The sequence below is a fragment of the Alexandromys fortis genome, unplaced genomic scaffold, assembly GCF_014885135.2.
Source record: "Alexandromys fortis isolate MF-2015 unplaced genomic scaffold, M_Fortis_MF-2015_v1.1 scaffold_13, whole genome shotgun sequence".
In the NCBI taxonomy this organism is placed as follows: Eukaryota; Metazoa; Chordata; class Mammalia; order Rodentia; family Cricetidae; genus Alexandromys; species Alexandromys fortis.
The window spans coordinates 4,703,076-4,728,120 of NW_026067908.1; the positions used below are offsets into that span (position 1 = coordinate 4,703,076).

General features: G+C 46.3%; 2 protein-coding genes and 1 long non-coding RNA gene across 4 annotated transcripts; 1 reads left to right on the forward strand and 2 right to left on the reverse strand.

Moving 5' to 3' along the window:
* Positions 1-8,835: 8,835 nt before the first annotated feature.
* Czib (CXXC motif containing zinc binding protein) lies at positions 8,836-15,882 on the reverse strand. The gene is made up of 8 exons (XM_050136337.1): positions 15,723-15,882; positions 15,416-15,499; positions 14,052-14,108; positions 13,561-13,642; positions 13,383-13,414; positions 12,408-12,485; positions 10,816-10,881; positions 8,836-9,798 (listed from the first exon to the last, which is right to left on the reverse strand). Exons 1-8 carry the CDS (start codon positions 15,726-15,728, stop codon positions 9,721-9,723), a joined length of 483 nt encoding a protein of 160 aa, XP_049992294.1. The 5' UTR covers positions 15,729-15,882; the 3' UTR covers positions 8,836-9,720.
* Positions 15,883-15,967: 85 nt separating this feature from the next.
* LOC126498014 (uncharacterized) lies at positions 15,968-17,004 on the forward strand. Its single transcript, XR_007590744.1, has 2 exons — positions 15,968-16,161; positions 16,270-17,004. It is a non-coding gene; the product is annotated as an uncharacterized lncRNA (long non-coding RNA).
* A 1,223-nt stretch (positions 17,005-18,227) lies between these two features.
* On the reverse strand, positions 18,228-24,958 carry Magoh (mago homolog, exon junction complex subunit). Of its 2 annotated transcripts, none has more exons than XM_050136403.1 (5): positions 24,771-24,958; positions 21,951-22,009; positions 21,302-21,412; positions 19,661-19,743; positions 18,228-18,472 (listed from the first exon to the last, which is right to left on the reverse strand). In XM_050136403.1, exons 1-5 carry the CDS (start codon positions 24,856-24,858, stop codon positions 18,373-18,375), a joined length of 441 nt encoding a protein of 146 aa, XP_049992360.1. In that variant the 5' UTR covers positions 24,859-24,958; the 3' UTR covers positions 18,228-18,372. The 2 variants fall into 2 exon arrangements, with proteins under 2 accessions (XP_049992360.1, XP_049992361.1); XM_050136404.1 differs by lacking the exon at positions 24,771-24,958 and adding an exon at positions 22,329-22,599.
* Positions 24,959-25,045: the final 87 nt, after the last annotated feature.

A 25,045-nucleotide genomic window follows, 5' to 3' on the forward strand; every position in this document is an offset into this window, starting at 1 on the left:
TCCTCAAAGAACTTTGCAGCAGCATGATCAGTGGCCCGGGGACCCCAGCCTTGGGGTGGCATGGGTCCTGTTTGTCTGGAAGCTTGCTCCAGTCTCTGGGGTGCAGTCTGTTTGAACGCACTGCTTCCTAAGGCGTGGACTAACCTGCTGCTCCTGGCAGGCCAGCTGCAATAGCTCTTTGCATGACTTAGAAGACTACTTGATTTTATTCCTTTCTAGCCAAGTGAGACATTCCAGTTTTTTTTTAATTATTTTTATTTGTTTTAATTGAGTGTCTGCGTGTGGCTATGTGCACGTGAGTGTGTGCTCACAGAGGCAGAGGCGCCAGACCCCTTGAGCCTGGAGTTACAGGTGATAACGAACTGTCTGATGGGTGCTAGGAACTGAACTTGGGTCCTCTGGAAGAACAGCACGTGTTCTTAACCTCAGAGCCATCTCTTTATCCCAGGAATTCCCGTTCCAATAGGCATGTGTTTCACTGGCGGGAGCCTGTGTGCTAATTTAGGTAGCAATACATGTATATATTTTGTAGTAGAGAACCTATCCACTTAGGGGAATGAGCACTACTTTTTTCACTCCCATTTGTTAGGATGCTGCTGTACCATGAAGGGAAAATTTGCCATGTGTGTGTATGTATGTCTTTTGTCTGTATATAATCTTACTGTCTCCAGTGGCATCCTACTGAGTTCTTGGTACAGCAGATATTGGAATTCTGATGCACGTCCCTTAGGAATCACTTCTTATTCATTCCCTCATTTACTCTTCTTTCTAGTTTCCACGGTGAGATGTTCATGTCAGGATTAGCTATACCTTGGGTGAAGTTCCTGGCACGTGGGTGCTCTGCATGGTCTGCTGGGATGTTTGCCCATTCTTACCTGTTTTCTGGGGAGCTTCTGATTGCATTTGAATACCTAGTTTCCTGTAGCATTGCTGGTTAAGACTGAATCATGGAAGGCTGAAAATTATACTTAACGCTTAGGTTCAGGGGGATGGCATTGCAGCACCCCTTGGTGCATGCTGATAGCAGTGCCCAGTGTCCTTGTCACTCTCCTGAGCCTTTCTTCTTGTCTTAGACTCAGAATAAAATGGCGGCTTGGGTGATGTAGTTGTAGTTCTTGTCATTGTGATAAAAAGCAACTTGAGCAAAGATTTGTTTTGGCCCTTGGTTTGGGAGGATATGGTCCATCCTGGTGAGGGCAGCTGCTGGTGATGTGGTCGCAGGGGGATGGGCCGGAAGTTGAGACTGAGCTGTATAGGCCAGGGAAGACTGGGGTAGAGTGGGGTGGTGCTCTGATCTCTGTCAGGTAGAGCTTTCCAGCTGTGGCCAGTTAGGGGAGAAGTGCCCATTCCTGTAAATAACCCCTCACCTATGTGCTATAAGGAAGCCCAATAAACTCATTCGTTCCTCACAATGCATTTGGGTGGAATTGTGCTTCAGTTTGTCACTGGGACCTTGGGAGAAGCGGTTAGGTAGGGTGGCTTACAGTTCCCTGGGAGTGCATTTTAGCAACACTTGGCATAGTCAGCAGGATACAGCAACATGGGTGATTTGGGGAAGAGCAATGGTGTCCCTGATCTGAGGAGGAGACCAGCAGATGAAGTGGAGTTGTGTGATTGGGGTGGGATTATATGCTAGTTTGTTTAATTGGCCACCATAACTCACAGAGAATGGCACTATTGGGAGGTATGGCCTTGTTAAAGGAAGTGTGTCACTATGGGGGCAGGCTTCTAGGTCTCTTGCTTAACTTCATTCTGTGTCACAGTCCACTTCCTGTTCCCTTCCGATCAAGAACTAGTCACCATCATGTCTGCCTGCACGTTGCCATGCATGATAATAATGCCATGATGATAATGGACTGAACCTCTAAACTGTAAGCCACCACCTCAATTAAATGTTTTTATATGTAAGAGTTGCTGTGGCCATGGTGTCTCTTCACAGTAATAAAAACCCTCACTAAAACAGGGTATTTTGTGGAGGACTTTTTGACACGGTGGTATTTTCCTACAGGGCTTTGTGGGAAGAGTGGTCCAGGCATGGGCAGTGCAAAAATTAGCAAGATATGTAACTAAGGTGTGGCCAGCAGGGCAGGAGTGGTCAGTGCAGGAAATCCCAGGGTGTCAGGCTTCCTCCAGGCAGTATGGAGTGCTGTGACTGCCTGCTGGGCAGGGTCTTGGCTGGATGTATGGAGATGTTTGAGACCTGCCAAAGGTCTGCAACAAGCATTGCAAGCCCTGGGAGTAGCACACCAGGGATGGAGGTATCAGCAAGCAGTTGCTGTGGTAATAAAAGATCCATGCAAGGCAGGACCAGGACAGTCCAGAGGGAGACTGGGGATGTGGGGGCATGGTGACAGTAAGAAAGGGACATGAGTCTCATGGCTTTGGCATTAGCATTTCTGACTCAGCAGGAATATTGGATAAAACAGATAGGAAAATGGAGGCGTTGATTGAATGTTTTCTATGACTAAGGAGCCAAAAGAGGAAGAGGGCTAGTAAACAGAGCCCCTCCTGGAACCCCCAAACCTGGACCCCTGGGGGAATATGGTCACAATAAGGAGGAAGTGACCCATTAGCAACTGAAGATACTCCATAAGTCTGACCTTTGAGAAGGGAAAATCTTGTTATCGAGCATGCAGACAGGGGTCTAAACAGTGTTCTGGTGTAAAAGACCGTGATAATCAAAGGCTGTTCCACACTGGAACTGCTAGAATAGCTTTAAACAGGCAATGAAAGAATCTCCGGCAGCCTGGCTTGTGAGGCTGTGACATGGGAGCCGATGGAGATCAGTCCGAGTGCTGCAGAAGCAGAGAAACTGAGCACTAGAAGCACATGTCAGTCCTGAGACAAGCTGCATGCCTGAGGCAGTACGAGGGACTCGGTCTCCATGGATATCAAGGGCCAGAGGACAACAGAGGAAAGCCAGGCTTTATTGAGGGAACCAGGTATGAGGCAAACAGTGTATGATGCCCATTTGACCGGTGGATGTGCTGGTTTTGATGCCCCTTCCCCTCACCTCCCTAGTGTCTCTCCCCTGGTTAAATCCCTACTTTTTGCACACGTGCATCTCACAGGGTGACCTCCAGACCCTAGTGAGTGTTGTGTGGAAACCTCATTAGGCTGCTTAGCGTCCCGGTCTTTTACACACAGCACGCATTACCTAGTCTGTTCCCACTCTGTGGTTTGAATGAGAAATATCCTCCTTTAGTCTCTGGCATTTGAATATTTGGTCCCTGTCTTAGTTAGGGCTACTATTGCTGTGAAGAGATACCATGACCATGGCAATTCTTATAAAGAAAACTTTTAAATGGGGTGGCTTGCTTACAGTTTCAGAGGTTCAGTCCATTATCATCATGACAGGCGGTGTGCAGGCAGATGTGTTGCTGGAGCTGAGAGTGCTATGTCTTGACCAGAAGGCAGCAGGAAGTCTACCGATAACACTGGGTAATATCCTAAGCATATGAAACCTCAAGGCCTGCCCCCACAGTGACACACTTTCTCCAAAAGGCCATACCCACTCCAACAAAGCCACATCTAATAGTACATCTAATAATGAGATTACGGGCCCCATAATCTCATAGGGCCCATTACATTCAAACTAAAACATTCCACTCTCTGGCCCCCATAAGCTTATAACAATATCATAATGCAAAATTTATTTAGTCCAACTCCAAAAGTCCCAATAGTCTATCACAGTCTGAACATTGTTCTAAAGTTCAAAGTCACTTCTGAGATTCATGCAGTCTCTTAATTGTAATCTCCTATAAAAAGCAGATCACGCACTTCCAACATACAATAGCACAGGATTTACATTACCATTCCAAAATGTAGGGACAGGAGCATAGCAAGGAAATACTGGACCAAAAGCAAGACCAAAAACCAGCTGGGCAAACTCCGAACTGCATCCCCATGTCTGCTGTCAAAACGCTCTCCAGATCTTCAGCTCCATTCCGCTTTGTTGACTGCAGCACACGTCTTTCTCTTGTTCCGGTTCCACTCCCTGTTAGCAGCTCTCCTTGGCAGGTATCCCAGGACTCTGGCATCTCTAACATTTGGGTTCTCCAAGACAGTCCAGGCTTCAACTTCACAGCTTCACACATGGCCTCTCTACTAGACCTCCATTCAGGGACACCCCTGACACATGCCTGGCCTCAGCAGCCTTATTCCATATCTCCTTTCTTCTACCCTTAACTCTAAACCCAGAATCAAGTGGCCAAAGCTAAATTCTGCTGCTTGCTGGAATTGAAACATGCCCCCCCCCCCCCCCCCCCCCCCCCCCCCCCCCCCCCCCCCCCCCCCCCCCCCCGCATACACCTTCACCAGCTTTTTGTCTTTCACTGACTAAGCTTGGCTGTGCTTGGACTTGCTCTGTAGACCAGGCTAGCCTCAAACTCAGAGATCCACCTGCCTCTGCCTCTGAAGTGCTGGAATTAAAAGCATGTCCCTCCCCACTTGGATCTAAGTTTTTCTTTAGTTTCTTTCTACGTGTTGGAAACTTAGCTGGGTGGGATCTTGCCCTTTAATCCATTTATTAATCTGTTTATCTCCTTGGACATAGGATTTAGCTCCATTCCACTTCCTGGTGCTCTTTTTCTCCTCAAAATTTACTTTTTGTGATTACCCTGCCCAGTTTTCTTCTTTTCATTATAAATCTTCATTAGCGTTACCACTAATATCCACATGACAGAGTCTGTATACTAGGCTGTTTTGAGATTTCTTCTGCCAACAAATTAATCCAAAGCTCTCCACTTTAGCCTCAGACAAACTCTTTGGAAAAGGTCAAAGGGCAGCCACTTTCTTTACCAGAATATCACATGAATGACCTCTAGGCAACATACTCAAATTCTTTCCCTCTGAAACCTCGAGTGAGCCCTCCGTAGTTCAAGTAACTCTTAGCACTGCTGTCTTCCATGCTCCTACTAGTATGTGTACGGCTCTTTAAGTAGTGTTTAAAGCATTCCACTGCTTTCCAAACCCAAAGTACCATAGTCTAAATTCCTCCAAACAAACACGTAGGCCTATCACAGCAATACCCCAGTCCCTGGTACCAGCTGCTGTCAGCATCCAATTGGTAGCGCTGTTTGGGGACATTTAGGAGGTGTGGCCTTGCTGAGGACTGGCTTTGAGGGGAAAAGGATTTTCTCTCTTTGCTCCATGCTTCCAGTCCAAGATGTGAGTTCTCAGTATCCAATTCCTGCCACTCATTGCTATGCTTCCTGCCCGGTTGGACTCTCATCCCTCTGGAGTCGCCATAAAGTCTACTGCAAGTTGCTTTGGTCATGGTGTTTTAGCACAGCAAAGAAAAGTAACTAATAGAACTCCCTGGTCTCATCACTGTTGTACTTGATTGTGGCTGAGATCACTTCTGATTCCCAGGCATTTTGATTCACTGGAGGCCACAGATCTATCCTAAATGAAATATTGTGAATAATTCCTAACTGGCTCTAAATTTAATCCGCATCCATGGCTTTCTCCTTGTGTTAGATTTTCTTTCTGCTCCGAACCATTCTCCCTAACTGGAAGGTAGTGGGCAGAATCTGCTCTTGTCACCTTTCTTTAAGGAACACAGGCTGAGTTCCCTTTCCGCTGTTTCCCACTTTAGAGAGTAGCAAGAGGCAGCTGCTAGGAAAAAGGTTTTATCTTTACATCTGAAAACAGCCAGATTCTTCTAGCATGTCAGAAGCAGTTGGTGGCGGGCATAAGTTTATTCTTGATGCCAAGAAGGGCTGACAGGTCTGAGTCAGGCTGGCTCCATCTGGAGGCTGCAGGGCACTGACAGCTGGGGCCCTGGGCTGGTTCCAAGTGGGTATTGGGTCACTAGAGAATAGAGTAGCCTGTTTGCTTTCTTCTTCTCCTCTTCCCCTCCCCCTCTTTATTTTTATTTTTTTAGACAAGAGTTTCTCTGTGTAGCCTTGGCTGTCCTGGAACTCACTCTGTAGACTAGGCTGGCCTTGAACTCAGAGGTTCACCTGCGTGTGCCTCCTGAGTGCTGGGAATATGGGCATGAGCCCTACCGCCAGGCACTCCTGTCTGCACACTAATCATATCACTACTGTTTCCTGTTGTTTCCATGTACTGAGGCTGACCCCATGCTAAGCATGCGGTCAGCATTGGGTCCATGTTTGCAGCAGCCCCACAACACCTCCTACTGTGATGATGCAGCCCATTCCTCTGGGAATGCTTCTGCTAGACAATCTCAGGCTCTAACCTGGGAGAGGCACGTCTGGTGGGCATGCAGTGAAGCCGGGAAACTTGTGTTTTCAGTAATTTTCTCAGTGGGGAAGACTGGTTGAAGAGACACTGCAGCTAACGGCTTATGTTCCCCACCCTGCACACACACACACACACACACACACACACACACACACACGTTCCCAAATGTGTAAGCTCCGGTGTAACATCCATTCTAAGCATTAGAGAAGCCCTTGGGGAACAATGCCAAGGGGATATGTAGATGCACAAAAGGTGAAACAAACAACAATAACAACAATCCAGTGCCAAGAGCCCTGCAGCTTTCTGGAGGGCTGGACTGAAAGCCACCCACCTTCCCTCATCCCCAGGGACCCACCAGGATACCACCTGGACCCATCCTGGCTCACCCACTGGCGCCTGGCTTACTGAAGAACTCAGACTGTGTATGATGACTGCCACGGTCAGCCAAGCACAGCCCCGGGTGTTTCTCCTCACTCAGAGAAGCAGAAGAGGCTGCTGTACACAAAGCAGGCAGCCCAACACGCCACAACCTTCACACTGTCACAAAAAACCATGTTTAAAGATGGCACTTAATGAGCGGGATAATTTAAGGGCAGACTGAGCACTTTTAGCAGTGGGATGGCTCGGTAGATAAAGATGCTTGTCACTAACCTGATTTTGACTCCCAGGAGCCCACATGGTAGAAAGAAAACACATGATTACAAACATCCTTTGTCCTCTGTACATGCATCATGGTACACATGTGCCCTCCTGTACACAAACTTTAAAATGGACTAGTAAGGTGGTGGTTCCGTGGGTAACGGCACTTGTAAAGCTGATGACCTGAACTGGATCACTGGAACCCACGGTGGAACCAGAGAACCGACTCCTGCCACCTCCACAGTCTGCTCGCGCCTTCATCGCCTCAGACTTGGGAAACTGCCTTTTATTTACAGCTAGTACAGTGAGCAGGCCTGGTAACAAGTGGGACTCAGACACGCCATTTGGGCTAATCTCATCAAGTAACACACTCCACAGCAGAAACTGTCATTTTTCACATGAAGACAATAAGGTCCTGAGATGGGAGGCACTTGCCCAGGATTCGCAGTGAAGCAATGCTGAGGCCAGTGACCACTCCCCCACCCCCCTCGGCATCAGACACTATAGCTGACAAGCCTCAGGAGGAAGACCTCTGCAGGGGGAGTGAAGCAGGGCTCAGCCTCGCGTCACTGAACATTTGTCCCTGCACACACTGAGCTAACAATTAACATGTTCATTTGCAACACCATCTGCCAACTTTTTTATGTCAATGGGTCTGTTTGACCTGTTTATCGATCCATTTGGCTACCATAGAGCTAATACCATACAAGCTTAACTGCCACTGCTCTGTACACTGTGCCATGTGGGACATAAGCCTGTGAATCGGGGATTTCAGAACTGACTCAAGTTCCACTAAATAGTAACTGCAATTTCATTTAAATTTATACATATAAATTTTTTGAAAATGAGTGTCTGAACATCAAATCTTCCTGTCATCATAACTTAGGTCTTTACTGTCTTTCAGTGACGCCTAATGCTATTCTCCATTGTTATAAATTCCTTTAAGATTAAATCCTAGCGACTGTGAGGAAGGAGTGTATTTTCTTGCTGTTACATTTCTTTGTGGTACTGGAGAGTGCACCCAGGGAGTGATGCATGCTGTGCAAGTACTCTGTCCCCAAAGACAGCCTACCCTAGGCTGCTACTAGAAACGGCATCTTTTCTTAAACTATGTTTTGCTTAGTGTATTGAAATGCCTTTTATTTTTTGCATAGATCTTAAATCTAGCACCTGTCAACTCTTTTGAACTTTTTACTAAGTTCTTTGCTCTTTCATCACTCTGGTGGGGCCCAGCACGTGGAAGGGAGGCAGTGACAGGGGGAGTCCTCACTCCACCCTGACCCAAGGGGAGCACTTGAGTGTCTCATCAGTTACTGAACACAACACTTGCTCTTGGTGTTCTCCTGAGTTTTAGTTGGTTAAGAGTCTCTTTGTTGCTGTTTCTGTTAAAAGAGTATCGAATGATACCTGTTTGGCACAATCTGTTTCATTTTTCCTTTACTTCTTAATGACTACTTGGGTTCCCTCACCTTCTAGAACCAAGAGATCCCTTTAATATTTAATGTTATGAACTTAATATAGAGACGACAAACAAGAAAGGCTTTTCCCAGTCCAGGGCTACAGCTTGCTTCTAGGGTAGCCTATGACTTGGGGGAGGATGGAAGCCCTGCTCTGTCAGGGGCAGAAGTGCTCAGAAAAAGAAAACTCAGGGGCTTAGTAAATACAACATAGTTGCCAGACTTGAAAGGAAGCAGGGTCGGCCCCTCCCTACCATGCCCAGATACAGCCAGTTTTGCCAGCTCCCTTTGTTAGACCCTCTCAGCCAGCCTGGGGATGGCATGCCTTTTTCTACTCCCAGAAGTGGAAGAACATGGACTAGAGAGATGAGATGGCTTAGCAGCTAAGAGCACACACCGCTCTTGCACAAGACCCGAGTTTGGTGCCTACAACCCACATTGGGTGGGTCACAACATCCTCTTCTGGTCTCTCAAGACATCTGCACTCACACCCACACACCTACATATAAATACAAACAAGTATACAAAATTAAAAGATAAAATCTTTGTTTCTGCTCCAGTAGAATACTGGAAAAATACAGTCTGTGTAACAGGTTTTCCAAATGGTGGGTTCCCACCTATGAAAGCACAATATCCTCATGGCCTAGTACTACACTGACCAACTCTGCTGTGTGGGGAATCTTTGGTTCCAGGAGACTCAGCAGGCCATGAAGCTGTCTTCACTCCGAAGAGTTGTCTGGAAGCAAAATATACAGATATGGGCCATGGGGATAAGCCAGGACCAGCAAGAGGTGCTTCAGGGATCACAGAAGCTGATTCCACATGAGGAAGAACTTCCAGGTTGACTCTGACAGGAAGTGCTCTATCACAGCAAATGAAGAGGCTAGCCACCAGCCAGGAATGTGGAGTGGAAGGATACTTGCCTGGAGTGAGGTCTGGGGTGAAGTGAGCTGCTAACAGATGCCTGGTTTTACTGGAGAGCCATGGAGATCAGGGTGTGTTTTAGTTTGGGGCTGCTGGGCTCACATCATCATTCCATAGGCTTCTCTGCCCTTGGTGCCACTTGGCCTTCAAGCCTTTGATCTTGTAGGTGGACCTGCCTATTTCCCAAGAGCTGCCTTTATAAGCTGCGTGCTCCTGTGTATTTTGCAAACTGGCTCAGGTGCAGAGAAGGCATGAGAAAGCAGAGACCTCCAGAGTCCATTCGTATTTGTGAAGGGAGTATTGCACACACTACCTTCACACACCAGTGGGGCTTTATTGGTGGGACTCAGAACCGTGACAAACCCCAGCATGCAGACTGTGAGGGCTGGTACAGGTGCTAGGAGATTGCGATGAGAAGCCTCCGTGGGATTTGTTGCTCAGGGCCCTTTTCTCCTCTCAGTTCTTCCGGGCAAGTTTGTAGGAACATAATTCAGCACTTCACAAACTGATGGGTGACCTCAAAGATCCCCACAGACTCCTGAGCCTTCTCGTCATAGTCTGTCCAGTCCTGGGAAATAAAGCAGCATTAGCCTCTCAAGGCAGAACGGACAGTGTGGACAATGAAGACCCAGGGTTCCAAAGCCCAATGCAGGCTCTGACTCAGCAGGTCACGACCACAGGAAACCCTTGACAGAACAGACAACTCAGGCCTGAACTCCACCTTACAGTCCTATACCAGGCAAGTTTTCATGTTACTTCCTCAAACCTAAGTTCAGTCCTTGAATTATTTATTTTTTCAAGACAAGTTTTCTTGTGATACGTGGCTGTCCTGGAACTTGCTCTGCAGACCAGGCTGGCCTCAAACTCCTCTGTAGACCAGGATGGCCTCAACTCAGAGATCCACCTGCCTCTGCCTCCCAAGTGCCTGGATTAAAGGTTTGTGTTACCATCACCAGGGTTTTGAGTTCTGCCCTTTATTTAAAAAGGGAGAGAAGAGACTTGAGAGTGAATGTTGAAAGAACGAAATGGAACATGGAAACATGCTTAGCACAGAAACCAGCATGGGGCAGGGGCCACAGAATGCTACCTACTGCAGTTACAAGGAGGCATGCTAATAGAACTGGTGTCCTTCCTTCACAGCTGGGACAAAAGACTTGTCTATCTGCAGGGCTGAAACAATACTATAGGTGATTACCACAAGTGCTTCAACTACTGCTCCCAGGGAGACGGGTTAGCCTCCTATGAGCATCTGTCCCAGGTTTTCACCAACGGGTAAAGTAAATACCTCTGTCTATGTGTTTAAGAGCAGCGTATTTCCTACGTAGCTCATGGCCACCAGCACTGTAACTCAAGCCTGAATGAAGCTTATCTACTGTGCACGTTCCATGTCAGGCACGTTCAGCCTTCTCGCATGTACACACACGGGACTGCACTCCAGCACTGTACGTAGAGCCATTTAAATAGCAGGTTCACTAACAAGAAGCACCCAAATTCAGAGCCAGCTCTCCACTGAGAATCCCCGTTTACCAAAAAAATAATTCCTACCAGGTACCATATAGCACCTTGCCAGATCCCCAAGTCTCACCTTCTCTTGCAGATTGATGTCACTGAAGACTGTCCCTGACTCCACACCTTCAGCAGCAAACCCGGCCTGCAAGGGACAGGAAAGGAGAGTGAGGCTGGGGAAAGACAGCGCCTGTGAAGACTAGCCCAGGGCTGGGCTTGCTAGCCACAGCCTTCACCATGAAAGCAACTGCAGCATAAGCAGCGGCTCCTGACAAACCCGAGCTTCCCTGCCAGTGACTCGCACTCCACAGTGTATCTAAGTTACAGCCCTGGCCTATAAAACTGCCTTGGCTTCCTTCTGTTGCTGCAATACCATCATGATCCAAAGGCAGCTTGGGGAGGAAGGGTTTACTGCTGTAGCCCATGGCCCAGGGAAGCCGAGGCAGGACCCTGGAGACAGGAACCAGCAGAGGCCATCCAGGAAGACTGCTTCTGGCCCACTTGCCTACTTTCCTTTCTCTTCTCTCCCCCCCCCCCTTTCCCTTCATTCTTTCTTTTTTGAGACAGGTCTCACTATAGAGCTCTGGTTGACCTGGAACTTACTATGAAAACCAGGCTGGTTTTGAGCATCTGCCTCTACCCTGCAAGTGCTGGGACTAAAGGCGTGTGGCCTCAGCTATCTTCCTTATATATCCCGGGCTCTCCTCAATAGGCAATCAGGACAGTTCTTCAGTTGAGGCTCCCTATTCTGGTGATTCTGGTTTGTGTTAACAAAAACTAGCCCAGAACAAAGGCAAGAGTGGGGTAAATTTTCCATCACCTCTGTCTGTTAAAGGACCTGGGTACACATTCCACTCTTCTCTGACTGAACCTTCGTTTTTAGTTTTTGTTTTGTTTGATTTTTCTGAGATAGGATCTTCTCTACACAGCTCTGGCTGTCCTAGGACTCCCTATGTAGACCAGGTTGTAAGAGTCAGACAGACCTGGGTTCAGTTTACAGCCCTCTGCTTACTAACTGTAGGACCCTGGCAAACCGCACTGTGGTAGTTTGAATGTATTTGGCCCCCATAAACTCATAGGGAATGGCACTATTAGGAGGTGTGGCTTTGCTGGAATAAGTATGGTCTTGCTAGAGGAAGAGTGTCACTGTGGGGACAGACTTTGAGGTTTCTTATGCTTAGGATACCACGCAGTGTCCTCTGCCTACAAAATGTAGGGCTCTCAGCCCCTCTAGCACATCTGCCTGCAGGTCGCCATGCTCTCCGCCATGATGATAATGGACTGAACCTCTGAAACCTAAACCAGCCCCAATGAAATGTTTCCTTTATAAGAGCTGCTGTGGTCATAGTGTCTCTTCCCAGCAATAAAACCCTAACTAAGACATGCACAGTCTCTGACATCCCCTTGTATGGAATTAGGATGAATCACTCCCTAGGGTTACAGTAAGGATGAAATGAAGTAACATGTAAAGGAAACAGGCATGGAGCACAGCATACAGCAGGCATTTAATAAGTGACAATTACTATTCATAGAATTCCTGACTTGTGTTATAGCTCAGTGCTAACACTGAAGGGAAGAGCAAGATGGAGAATTCCTATTTCACAGTTTCTGTAAGAAGCAAAGTTCTGTTACTACATTCCCTCCCCCGAAAGTCCTCTTAAAAATACAAACCTGGGGCTGGAAGTCAATTGGTTCAAGGCCACGACACTCAAACTCTACTATTGTCTTGAACTTCTCATTGTCTTCAGCCTAGAAAGGAAGCATATTGAGGATGCAGGCCCAATGGGTCCCCAGGAGACCCATGCCCTCTGTCCTTTCTGCTATGTAGATCCTTACTGGACCCATGAGCCCAGAACAGGACCCAGAACAACTTAGCCCTTTTTAAAAGAAGCCTGACTTGGACACCGCTCCCAGGAGGACCTTCTGTAGGCGCAGTTTCTGTAGAAGAGTAAGGGTCCTTGGGTCGGCCTTCCTGCATGTCTACAGAGCTGAGGAAAACCTACATGTTCATTGTGAGATCTGAATCACATAGGAAGAGCCGATCACAGTTCCATGAATGGTAAATGATCAGCACCCAGAAGACAGTAAGAATGTCATGTTCCAAGGCTCCAGACCATCCGTATGGTCCCAGTAGGCATACCATGGCCTTTTGCTAACCATCTACTATGCCATGAGGACAAGGGCTGGGCGACTGAAGAGGGTGCCTCTTAGGAGGTGGGTGGCCAAGAAACCCATGCCTACTTCACCCATGGGCTCAGTGACTACCCAGGACCATGCCCAAATTTTCAATCCACTGTACTTCAGGAAAACACTGCAATACCACGCAGTGTATGGTGGGCAAAAGATGGACCGAGCCAACAAACAACTAAGTACATTAAAGAGCATGCTCCCTGCAAGAAGGCATGGTGGCAAGTGCCTGTCATCTCAGCATTCAGGAGGCTGAAACAGGAGTAGGCTGAGGTTGAGCCAAGCCTGAACTACCTAGTGAGACCTAGTCTCAAATAACAACAACATCAAAAGTGTTAAGTACATGGGACAATGTCCAGTGGTTTGGCCACTCTGATGCAGCTACTCTTGAATCCACTCCTCCTAACCACCAGTTCAGATTTAATTCGACCACCCCTGTCACTACAGCAGGGAACTTACATTGTAAGACTTGATGGTGCTGCTCAAAATTTCTGAAATACAAAAAGGAAAAGTTGACTTGACTCTATACTCACGCTCCACTCAAGGAAAAAGAGCGAGCTGCCCAGGGTTTAGCACTTCAGCCCTGTGTCTGCTTCCAGTCAGCCTGGAAGAATCTGGCCATCATTGCCTAACCTACCAATGGAGTTTTCCCGTGCACACAGTTTGCACTTCTGGACCATGGAGGCACTGCCACGGCCACCTTTCAACGCCACACTGTCCTAACAAGAAACAAACATAACCTCTAGTTACGTACCAGCTAGATGCAACGGTCCCAGAGATCGCATCCCTGTTATCCAGTGGAAGAGACCAAGACCCACAGAAGCGAGTCACTTGCTGACAGATGTCAAAGAGAGTTGGGGTAGCTCAGTGGTAGAGCATGTTTAGGATGTGCAGAGTCCTGGAGTCAATTCCTCAGCACACCTGGGGTGGGGTGGGGCAGCACCCTAAGGAGTCTTTTTGTGATTGAGAAAAAAAGGTCCCCCTTGATTTTGAACTTTGCCTCATATTCCAAAGATGCCTGTTGTTCCCAGTGCTGACCACAATGGTGCTTGCTCTCGGAAGTCACCAAACCAACCCAACCAAACAACCCCAACTCTGCCCAGGAGTATGCGCAGTAGGGACTATTACCATCAGTCGGATGTATTGCCACTTCTCTGAAATCTCACCGCAGTTGCCACATTTCATCTTGGGGCAGAAAAAGAATATTAGTTGAGCAGTTGGCGCAGTAACAAAGACACCTCAGGAAGGGCGAGTGCAGTATAGTGTGAAGCGGGCTCATAGCCTACCACAGCTTCTATCTATCTGTTTTAGCTAGGCTCTCGCTATGTAGCCCAAACTGTTTTTGACCCTGAGATCTTCCTGCCTCTGCTTTTGGAGTACTGGGATTCCGAGTGCGTGCCACTATGTCTAACGTAGCCTATTTTCTAGGCGAGTCTTAGCGCATCCTACAACCAACCCCAAGGAGGACACGAGCAGACTTATCTCCAGTCAAGGAACAAGTTGTTTCTGATGCCATCATCCCTACCCTCTTCTAAAATACCTATCATTTGGCTGGGAAATCCAAGTCACAGAGCCCCGAGCAACTGTGCCTAGCTAGGAGCTTTGCATTTAGGGTCCTAAGAGTGCTGGGGTAAAGCTTTCAGCATTTTGTTTTTTCTTTTCTGTCTTCTTTCTTATTCTATTATTCCTTCAAATCAAAGAAGTTCAATTTCCAACTGAGCCCTGGAACTCATGCTCTAAAACATTTGGAAACAGGAACTGTGGATGCAGAAGTCGAGCACTTGTCTAGTACCGAGGGGATTAAATGGTAATAAAAGGATCAGTAATGACTTCCTGAAAGGCAAGGCTTTGGATGGGTATGTGAGTCACTGGGATAGGCTAGGAAAATAAAGCAGAATCTGGAACGTGAAAAGCCTCACAGTTTGGACCTCTATAGAGCACACCGACAGGGCACCTAGTACTGTGTGAGACAAAGGGTGGTCAACTTTCACAGTAAGATGAGCCAGAAAATAAAACAAGTTGAGTTTTATTCACCTTATTAAGTAATCACAAGATCCCCTCAAATAACATTTTGTTCAGTGTCTGTTTACACATCAAGAGCTGGGGAGACTACACATTGGAAGAATGCTAACGTACGGCCCTAGATTCGGATATATGCCCAGGACTGCAGAGGGGGAAAAAGACCAAGCCCCACCGTGGGAGGAGGTCGCCCATCTGTAATCCCAGTACACGGAAGGGAAGGGCAAAATCAGTTATCCTCCGCTACTTAAAGAGCAGACTAGATTATATGAGACTAATATAATCAATAAAAATAAAATCTAAAATTCCAGCCTGAAAACCCCACTTATATGCCTGATTAACTACCTCGGGACCCAGCACAAGAGAAACGCTCCCACTTCTATACTGAGATCACGGCTTGGCCTGAGCCCTAAGACGTCCACTGCCTCCCGATGCTCCTCCCTTTCCTAGGAGGGATCCGCCTTCCGCCTCACCTTCAGATACCACCGGAAGTCCTCACCCACTGGCCGAAGGTTGGTGACGTTCTCCAGCGTGGCTTTGAGCTGCAGCGCGATTTTCTAAGGAGAGGGCGGGCCAGGCTGAATGCACAGCCGCGCGTGCATAGCCGCGTGCCCCGCCCCACCCCGCCCCGCCCCTCCCAGCTCAAGCCCGGGGGCTTCAACGCGAGTTCACTCCTTTCACCCCATCCTGGTAGAGCTCGCGACTGTCGGGTCCTCGCCGCCTTCACCCCACCTCTGGCTCGGCTACCGGACGCTCCGGTGGCGAGTCCCCTCCCCTTACCCCCATTGCTGCCTGGTCCACGTTATGCCGCTGCGGCCTCTGCTTTCCGGCCCGTCGTAAAAGGCTGGCACCGCCGCGCAGCCTCAGTGCGGGTGGGCGGGAATCGGGGCGTTGTGGAGCCGTGTAATCCGCCGGGGAGAGCTTTTCTCTGTGGGTGCGCTGGGACCCGTGGAGTCGCTAATGCCAGAGATAGTTCCTGCTTCTCAATTTGTGCCACCACCAAGCAGGCAGGGCATTCTGGCTCGAGACCTCTGCTAGACCGCTCTAGCCCCTCAGTTTTCTTTCCGCTTCCTTACTACCTTGTGGTCCTGACTCGTCTTAGGTTGCAGCCTCCCGGACTTGGCGTAGTGGCCCACCGCTAAACTGCTCACTCGGTCTACATGCCGGACCTGATGCTGCGATCTTTCCCACAGGGCTACACTGTGTCGACGTCCTTGTGGTCAGTGTCTGAAAACAGCTGGTTCACCCCTACGGTCTTACTCTATCATATCTTTTTTTTAATATTTATTTATTTATTGTGTATACAATATTCTGTGTATGCCTGCAGGCCAGAAGAGGGCACCAGACCTCATTACAGATGGTTGTGAGCCACCACGTGGTTGCTGGGAATTGAACTCAGGACCTTTGGAAGAGCAGGCAATGCTCTTAACCGCTGAGCCATCTCTCCAGCCCTCTATCATATCTTTTTACCGACACTGCAGGAGCCCGTTGGCATCAACATTCGAAAATGTCATCCACTTGAAACTTTTATAACCTCGTCTTTTTAATTTTATGTGTTTGCGTGTTTTGCCGTTTTGTGCATGTGTGCACCACATATGCATGCGGCTCCCGCCGAGACCCGAAGAAGGCACCGGATCCCCCAGTAACGGTTGACTGTGAGCCACCATATGGATGCTAGGAACTGGATTGGGGTACTCTGCAACAAGTACTCTAAATCGTCGAGCCATCTCCCCATTTGTGTCATAAAAAAAAAAAAGCTTTTTCATCTCAATAGTCTGGCATCCTGCCTTGTCAGATACAAATGATATTCCTAGCTTGAAGCAGCAGAGTGAATCATGGACTCTAAGAACGCTTTTGGGACATTGTCTAAGGTGGGGATGTCTCTAAGGATGGATGTGTATTTAGGTCCATCATGTCCCTTCTCTCCTGGTGCAATCTACCCAGCTACTGGCCTAAAGTCATGAAGTTTATGTAACAGCAAGAGAAAACTATCAATCCACATGCTGAAGTTTTCCTTCACATTGAAATACAGAATCTGTTTAAAAAAAAGAAAAAACAGAAAGCCTCACCACAATGCAGTTTCATGCCCAAGAAGCTAACACTACCCGGCTGTGAAATGTAGCCTAGTGGTGGAACACTTGCTTAGTATGTATAAAACCCAGTCTTACACGCACTATACGTAAACCCAATAGCCAATGTTTATTTCTTTAGTGGTGTCAACTTTAGATTTTATCATGACCCAGTTAGGGTCAAACATTGTATTATTTTGTCTGCTTTAGTGGAGATAAAATCCAAGACGTCATGAATGGTAAGCAGGCACTTTTCTAGTTGATTTGTCTTGTAAATATCTAGGTTCCTTTTCCCTTGGACACTGGGTGTGATGGCACCAGCCTGCAACCCCAGTACTTGGGAGGCTGATCCCAAGTTCTAAGCTATCCTGGGCAGCAAAAACGAAGGGAGGCTCTCTGTTAAAACAAAATTGTCCCGGAATGTTGAAATAAGAGCGGCGGCGGGGCTGTGTCCCCAACACCCCGGCCGCTTGGCTAGCTCATGCCCGAAATAACAACACACAAACTGTATTCATTTAAGAACTGCTTGGCCCATGAACTCTAGCCCTTACAGGCTAATTCTCGCACCTGGACTAGCCCATTTCTAATGATGTGTGTAAGCACCCCAAGGTGCGCTTACCGGGAAGAGTCTAGCCTCCGTCCATCCTGGTGTCTCTGCTTCATGCGTCTGCCTCAGAGCGCATAGCTATCGTGTCTATCCGGCAGAGCTGAGCATGGCGTCTCTCCGGGAGCAGAGCAGAGTCTGACCTCACTTCCTCTTCCGCCCAGCATCCTATTCTGTTTATTCTGCCCACCTATGTTCTAAGCTATGAGGCCAAGCAGTTGGTTTATTATTACTTAACCAATGAAATCAACAGATTGATATATGACACTCCCACATCACCGGAATCTCCTTTCAATATTGCTGAGATTCCCAACTCTTGTATTAAAAAAAAAAAATATTTAGTATATGTGTGTACACCAGCATGCGCCCGTGCCACAGCACAGGTGTAAAAATTTAGAGTCATTTCTTGCCTTCCACCTTGTTGAGGCAGGGTCCCTGTTTCTGCGGCTGGGTGCTTGCTTAGTCCAGGCTGGCTGGCCCATGCGGGTCTCAGGGATGGAGATGGTGGTTGTCATGTCAGGCTTATGCAGCTAAAGCTTCACTGCCAGAACCATCTCCCTGGCCTCATTGAATGTTTGTATTTTACATGAGAAATAATTCACACATTAGGTGTTCAGAAAAGTAACAAAAAGTAGATGTTATCACATTTATTAAAGACCATCATTTATTGTTTATAAAAATTGCCCCCATATACAGAAAAAAATTCCTAATTATGGTAACTAAAAATTCCCACCCCCTCATGTCCACAATATCCAATCTAGATTGGTTTAATCTTGAAATGTAATCCAATAAGGCTGAAGACTAAACACTTCAGGTCCTGTACAAGATAATAAAACACTCGTAAGCCTTCTGGATCCCTAAAATACAAAAGAAAATAAAGATGTTTAAGAAGCAGAGGAAAATTGGCAAATAAAATAACCCTGATTACCACAAAAATGCTCCTTATGAAGGTATTTACAGTAGTAAAACCCTGAGGAAGCACATGTCCACTAAGAAGGAAAGGGTCACTTATTAAAATGGAGTAAGTGTGCTGTTTTTACTGTGAAAAACATAAAACCAAGGAGGAAACCATGATTTCTAAAACAGATTCTGTCTTATGCTTTTTAAAAGTTGGAAATCTAGGTCAGTGGTGGAGCAAGGCTCTAACCACGTTCAATTCCCAGTACCGCAAACAAACAGCCACCCCTCCCGATTCTTTGTAACAAATAGATCCCACTCCATGTTATCATTCACACCACGGGCAACATGAATCTTAAAATTTAGATACGAGACTAAGACAGGGTAGTCTGAACAGTCAACACTGAGAAACTACATTTGTTTGGCCTTAATTTTCTCTTCTGGTTGCTACTATGCTTTCCTCAGTGTCACGGAAAAGCAGTAACTGAATGAACCACCACAAGTAAAAGAAGCAGCCTTTGAAAACACAATTGGCCTGAATCCATAAGCTATGCATTTTTGGGTTCAGCCATGAATGAAGACAGTCAGGTTCATGAAGTTCCCAACTATCATATACATGTTCAGATGGTTTTCATTGCTGTTATTTCCTAAATGATATAACAGATATTCACACAGAATTTGGTTTTATAAAGATGATTTAAAGTATATGAGAAGTACACAGGCTCTGTGAAAATATGACACTATTTTAACTAAGGGAATTGAGCATTCAAGATTCTGGTACCAAAATTCCTGGAACCAACCCTCCACGAGACTGAAAGACAAGTGTAACCTGAAGCCTATGAATGAGGAGGACCATGCTGACTTCTGTCTTGTGTCTGCACCACATCCTTCTATGCTGGCCCCATTTGACTGACATTTTCTGTCCTTCCTTTCTGTTTTTGTTTTTTGAGACAGGGTTTCTCTGTAGCTTTGGAGCCTGTCCTGGAACTAGCTCTTGTAGACCAAGCTGGTCTCGAACTCAGAGAGATCCACCTGCCTCTGCCTCCCAAGTGCTGGGATTAAGGCATGTGCCACCACTGCCCAGCTGACATTTTCTTTTTACTCTCTAACAACAGACACTACTGGATATAAATGTCATATATACTTACTTAGACTGGTTGACATCAATAAGGGAACCAATTTTTGATGTTGTAAAAGAAATGTGTTCATCGCCAATGACAATTTCAAGCTCCTAGAAACATTAAAAAACAAAACAAAAACAAAGACAGCACTGGGTCATTAATCAAGCACACAGGACAAGGCTCATTCAAACTCTGATCTTCATGCCTGCATCCACCAAGCCACCTCTCCAGCCTTTTTCTTCTTTTAAAATAATATTTACTTATTGGTGTGTATGTGATGTATGCATGTAGGTACAAATCTCGGGGCACATTCTAGAGGTCAGAGGACAGCTTATAGGAGTTTCTCCTTACACCTTTATGTGGGTTATGGAGAATGAACTCGTGCTGCCAAGTGTGGCAACAAGAGCCGTTACCCACTGGTCTATCTTGAGACTCCCTACTTTATTAAAAGAAGCACAAGTTATACCTGTATCCCACTCTATTCTTTGGCATCCCCTAAAACTGGTGTGTATTCCTGCCGCTTGCTTTTCCAGATTTAGCAGCATACTTTTAAAATAAATGGCCATACCTGATGTATGTGTGTGTGTGTGTGTATATATATATATGTATATGTATATATATATTACACGTGTTTTTTCTAGGATTTATCCATGTTGATCTACTCAACAATTTAAATGCACTGAATATGCCGTTTCCTTACTGAAGCAGACTTAAGTTCCCAAGTTTTGTTACTAGTCATGATGTGGAAAGAACGTTCTAGGTCTTGGGGCTGAGGTCACAGTAAATATCTGTGCTAGTACTGGAGTTGGGTCCCCAGCTCCACCAAAACTAAGTATTTTCCGCTCTGCCAGTTCCTATCCAAATGGTTTCCTAATATGGCCACACTGGTACTTTTTTCCTGCCATAGGTGTATGAATTCTTTCTATATTTTTGAAGACCTGGGTGAAGCTTTAGAAAACGTGATGTCCTAATTTTTACAGGTTACAAATGCACCTGTAAGTCTGTTCAATATCTGAGTTCAATGTTTGAGTCTATAGACTGTCTATTTATATCCGTTGTAACATTTTCCTCCCACGTCGGGTTATCTTTTTATTGCCTTATAGTTCTTTATATATTCTGTAGAGACACTCCTTGTTAGATATATTTTCCAAGAATCTTCATCCAGTCTGTGGCTCTTTTCAACTTATTTAGATGTCTTCGGTAAAACAAGTTTTAAGTTTATTCAAGTCAAATTTACAAATCTTTTCCTTTAAGAAGAGAAAGTTGTCTTTATTTTTTGAGATGGGTCTCACTATGTAACTTTGGCTGGTCTAGAACTCACAGAGGCCTGCCAGCCTGTTTCCCACGCGCTGAGACTAGAGACATACGCCAACATGCTCAGCACAATTTACATTGTCAAAGAACCCCCTGGCTGTAGGGTAGAAACACAGAAACCAGAAGAACGGAGTAGAGTAGTAGCAGTTGAGGTAGAATTATCTTTTATTTTTTAGTTATTAAAAAAGTAACAGCGCTGGGCAGCTGGTTAAGAGCACTAGTTGCTCTTCCAGAGGACCTGGGTTCCATTCCCAGCACCCACATGGGACTACCAGTTCTCTCTCCTGCCCCAGTGTCCCACAGAGCAGCAGTCTGCATCTCCTTTGTGAGAAGTACAATCAGTAGAGCACTCACCTGCCGGCCTACTCGGTCAGGAGGGGGCCACAGAGCATCATCTTCCTTGGTGATTTCACTGTCATCAATGATTCTCTTCAATTCCTCCATCACACTTTTATGTACATAAGCCTAAAATCAGGTTTAAAATGCGTTAACGGAACACAGAGCTTACTGAGAAATGAGTATGCCTAAATTCTGGCCATTATCTCTGACAAGCAAGAATACTTAGAACGAGCCTCAGATTTAATATCTGGGCTTTAATTTCATGTATATAAATATGGCAGACTACACAGTCCCATGGGCATTTATATTCAGGGTCTAAAGAACATACATATATGTCAGGTAGTATGCGCATGCCTTATTTCCAGGGTAGGCAGAGGCAGGCGAATATCTGAGTTTGAGGCTCGCTTGGTGTATAGAGGGAGTTCCAGGACAGTCAGGGCTACACAGAGAAATCTCTATCTAAAAACAAACAAACAAAACACCCAAAACAAAATAGTAATAAAAAAAAAAAAAACAAAAAACAAAAAAGAGAACCAGACAACAGCAAACCAAAGAGAAAAGAAAAAGAACCGAGCACGTGTTCCCACTCTTCATTTGTCATCACTACCAGAGAGCACAAACACCGCAGAACAAAAGGCTCGCGCAGTGAAGGAGAGCATCGTACCTCCTTTCTGATCATGACATCATTCTTGTAATTGCTGTTGTTGGCATATCGCAGTTTTCCTGTGGGGGCAAAAAAAAAAAAAAATGAATGCAATGTACAACAAAACATGATCAAAGAAAGCACCAGGAGCCTACTAATGATATTAACTTTGCCTACATTATACCCAAGTTCAACCCCCTTCACAGTTGTCTCTTCAGTATTCCACTGTAAACTACCAACCCACTGACGGTGCACCTGACACTCAACTAGAGTTCAGGCAAAAGCTACTAGGATGTGGCAAAAGAACACAGGCAGGCAGGCTCTTTAACTACTCTGGCAAATAGCTTTTTGCAGGTCAAGGACCTCAGCTGTAAACAGGAATTGTAATTGTTAACTTACCCGCACAGAGAACACGGTGAGGCTCAACTGGGTTGCGAAGCATTTTGAAAACTGTAGAAAGCTAGATACACAAATACACACACATACACACCCATGCGGTCTCGTGACACTGCTCAATTTCTGCATACTTTTAAACTGAGCACATATGGTTCCTAAGGCCCCTTGTGCATGTGTACAACCATCAGGCCAGTTTGGGCATGTAGTGGAGATGAAGAATATTAAAAACAACAAAATCACCCAAGCACACACCTTTAATCCCAGAACTCAGGAGGCAGAGGCTGGTGAATCTCTGTGAGTTTGAGACTAATCTGGTTTGCGTGGCAATTTTGGAACAGGCAAGGCTACACAGTAAAACCCTGTCTCCAAAAAAAAAAAAAAAAAAAAAAAGCAAAAGAACCACAATGTATTGTTGTAGAAAAAAATCAGGAAACTGGGGAGAAGAAGCATCTAGTTTAGGCTGAAGGTCTGAACAGGTTTCATGCATAAAATGACTTTGGGTGGGTGGGATATGGGAAGAATGTACAATAAGGTGTAGGTGTCGGTTAAGGGACCAAGAAAAGACAAGATGGTGTCCTGAACAGAATTCACATCAAAGAGACTGAAAATTAAAAAGTGCTTGGGATGTTGCAGGCAGAAACAAAGCAGGGTTTTGATGAGTATGTGTAGGGCTTAGGTTGGCAAGCAGGCAGGAACTCAGTGTGGCCGTATGCCACGATAAGGGCTTTGAATTTACCAGGAAGGAAGAGAGCAGCTATTGACAGTGTCCGAGACCTACAATAATCTAATTACACCGGCCTGCTGCTACATTTTCTTGTCCATCTTACAGAGAATGAAAAGGAAAAGATTTGAGTAGAATTGTCCTTGCCGCCTCACCACACTGCAACCTTCCCAAATGTTACCAATCAGATACGTTCTAATTGTCACCAACAGTATCCTAAATCTTCTCCACATCTACAGCCCTAGTTGTCCGAGTCCTGATCACCATCTCTTATGACCCGACAACCACCATCACTCTAGCCTACTCTGTGCCCAAGAGCTAGGATCCTTTTTGAAGAACAGATCACACCTTTTCTCTTAAAAGTTTCAAGTTGTTTCCTGCTGCACCTATTCATGCCATGGCCTTTAAACACCTACATAGCAAAGCTCCTACCTAACACCGTCTCCTGCTGATGCGTGAGCAATAAAAACTCATAGAGAGATATTAGGGTTCAACCTGAAGGTCAGAAAAGCAAAACAGCTAGCCACCGGCTCTTTCCTCTACCTCAAGTGATCCTGCCTCCAAGAATCTCAGAATGAGACTGAGAGCAGTCTCCGCGCCCCCATCCCCTTTTTTTTTGAGACAGGGAACCTTAGTAGCTATGGAGCCAGTCCTGGAACTCGCTCTGTAGACTGGGCTGGCCTCGAACTCACATAGATCCACCTGCCTCTGCCTCCTGAGTGCTGAGATTAAAGGCGAGCGCCACCACTGCCTGGCTTCCTCCTGTTTTATAATCCTTTCTAGGGCTGGAATTAAAGGCAAGTACCGCCCAGTTTCCACGGCCCAGTAGTGTGGCTACTGGGATTAAAGGTGCTACCACTGCCTGATCTGTAAAGCTGACCAGAGGGGCTGTTTTACTCTCTGATCTTCAGACAAGCTTTATTTATTAAAAAATGAAATGCCACTAAATTCTACTATTTCCCCTAGAATTCGCTATTATCCTTCAGTTATCACAATGGACCCCTAAAACATGCCTGGCTCTTTGCTGTCCTATGGCCTTTTCACTTGATACTCCTAGAGAATGCTTTTCTTCATGAGCGTCACGAATCGATCCCTTTCAATTATGGCTCAATTCAAATACCCACTCTTCAGAGTGCCCTCTAAAAGCGACACTATTTTTTTTCCTTTCTTTTCTCTTCTCTCTCACTTTTTCTTCCTTTCTTTTGGCTTTTCGAGACAGGGTTTCTCTATGTAACAGTCCTAACTGGAACTAGCTCTTGTAGACCAGGCTGGCCTTGAACTCACAGAGATCTGCCTGCCTCTGCCTCCCGAGTGCTGGGATTAGGCGTGTGCTACCACTGCCCAGTTCGACCCTATTTCCTGATCACTTCTCACTATAGAAAATAACTGTTTATAGTTTCTCCCAGTACTAAAGCACATTTTCCACGAAAGGGGAAATTTATCTTCGTTGCTTTATCCCCAGAGTGGAACACAGCCCGGTGTAAGATGGACATTCAATCAATGTTGGTTGAAATGTAAGCAATCCGGCTTTTTAAAAAGTTACTAAGGAGAAGCTCCAGTGTATGGACAGAAAGAACCAGTGAAGCCGAAAAAAGAATGCGCCTTTCACAACCCAACAGTACCGGTCTCAGCCCCTTCCTTCACTTCGCCACATTCGCGAGCCCGGCTTCTGCGCCCTCCCCCAGGTCCCGTCCCTCTCCCGGCAGGCGCGGGGTCGCTCTTACCATCAGGTCGGAATTCAAACTCCAGAAACTCATGACCGAACTTGCCTTTGTGACCCACGTAGTAACGCAGGTAAAAGTCACTCTCCATAGTTCACAAGGGAAATCAAAACCGAACTTTAGGAACAGATCACACTACTTTTATCGGCGCCCTGTTGGCGCTCGGAAATGACGTCAAGCCACCGCGACGCGAACAGTTTTTCGCTCTCGGGAGGCGGGAACGAGATTGCCACGCCCCCTCGTCCTGAGGCGAGATCAAGATGACCGCTTCCCCTGGC

Coding starts and splice junctions, on each gene's coding strand:
- Magoh (XM_050136403.1), bottom strand. CDS start 24,858: ATGGAGAGTGACTTTTACCTGCGTTACTACGTGGGTCACAAAGGCAAG. Junction 22,010..24,770: donor GTTTGAATTCCGACCTGATG/GTAAGAGCGACC, acceptor TTGCCCCCACAG/GAAAACTGCGATATGCCAAC. Junction 19,744..21,301: donor CTGACCGAGTAGGCCGGCAG/GTGAGTGCTCTA, acceptor TAATGTTTCTAG/GAGCTTGAAATTGTCATTGG.
- Czib (XM_050136337.1), bottom strand. Junction 13,643..14,051: donor GGCAATACATCCGACTGATG/GTAATAGTCCCT, acceptor GTTTCTTGTTAG/GACAGTGTGGCGTTGAAAGG. Junction 10,882..12,407: donor CAATTGACTTCCAGCCCCAG/GTTTGTATTTTT, acceptor TGTCCCTTGCAG/GCCGGGTTTGCTGCTGAAGG.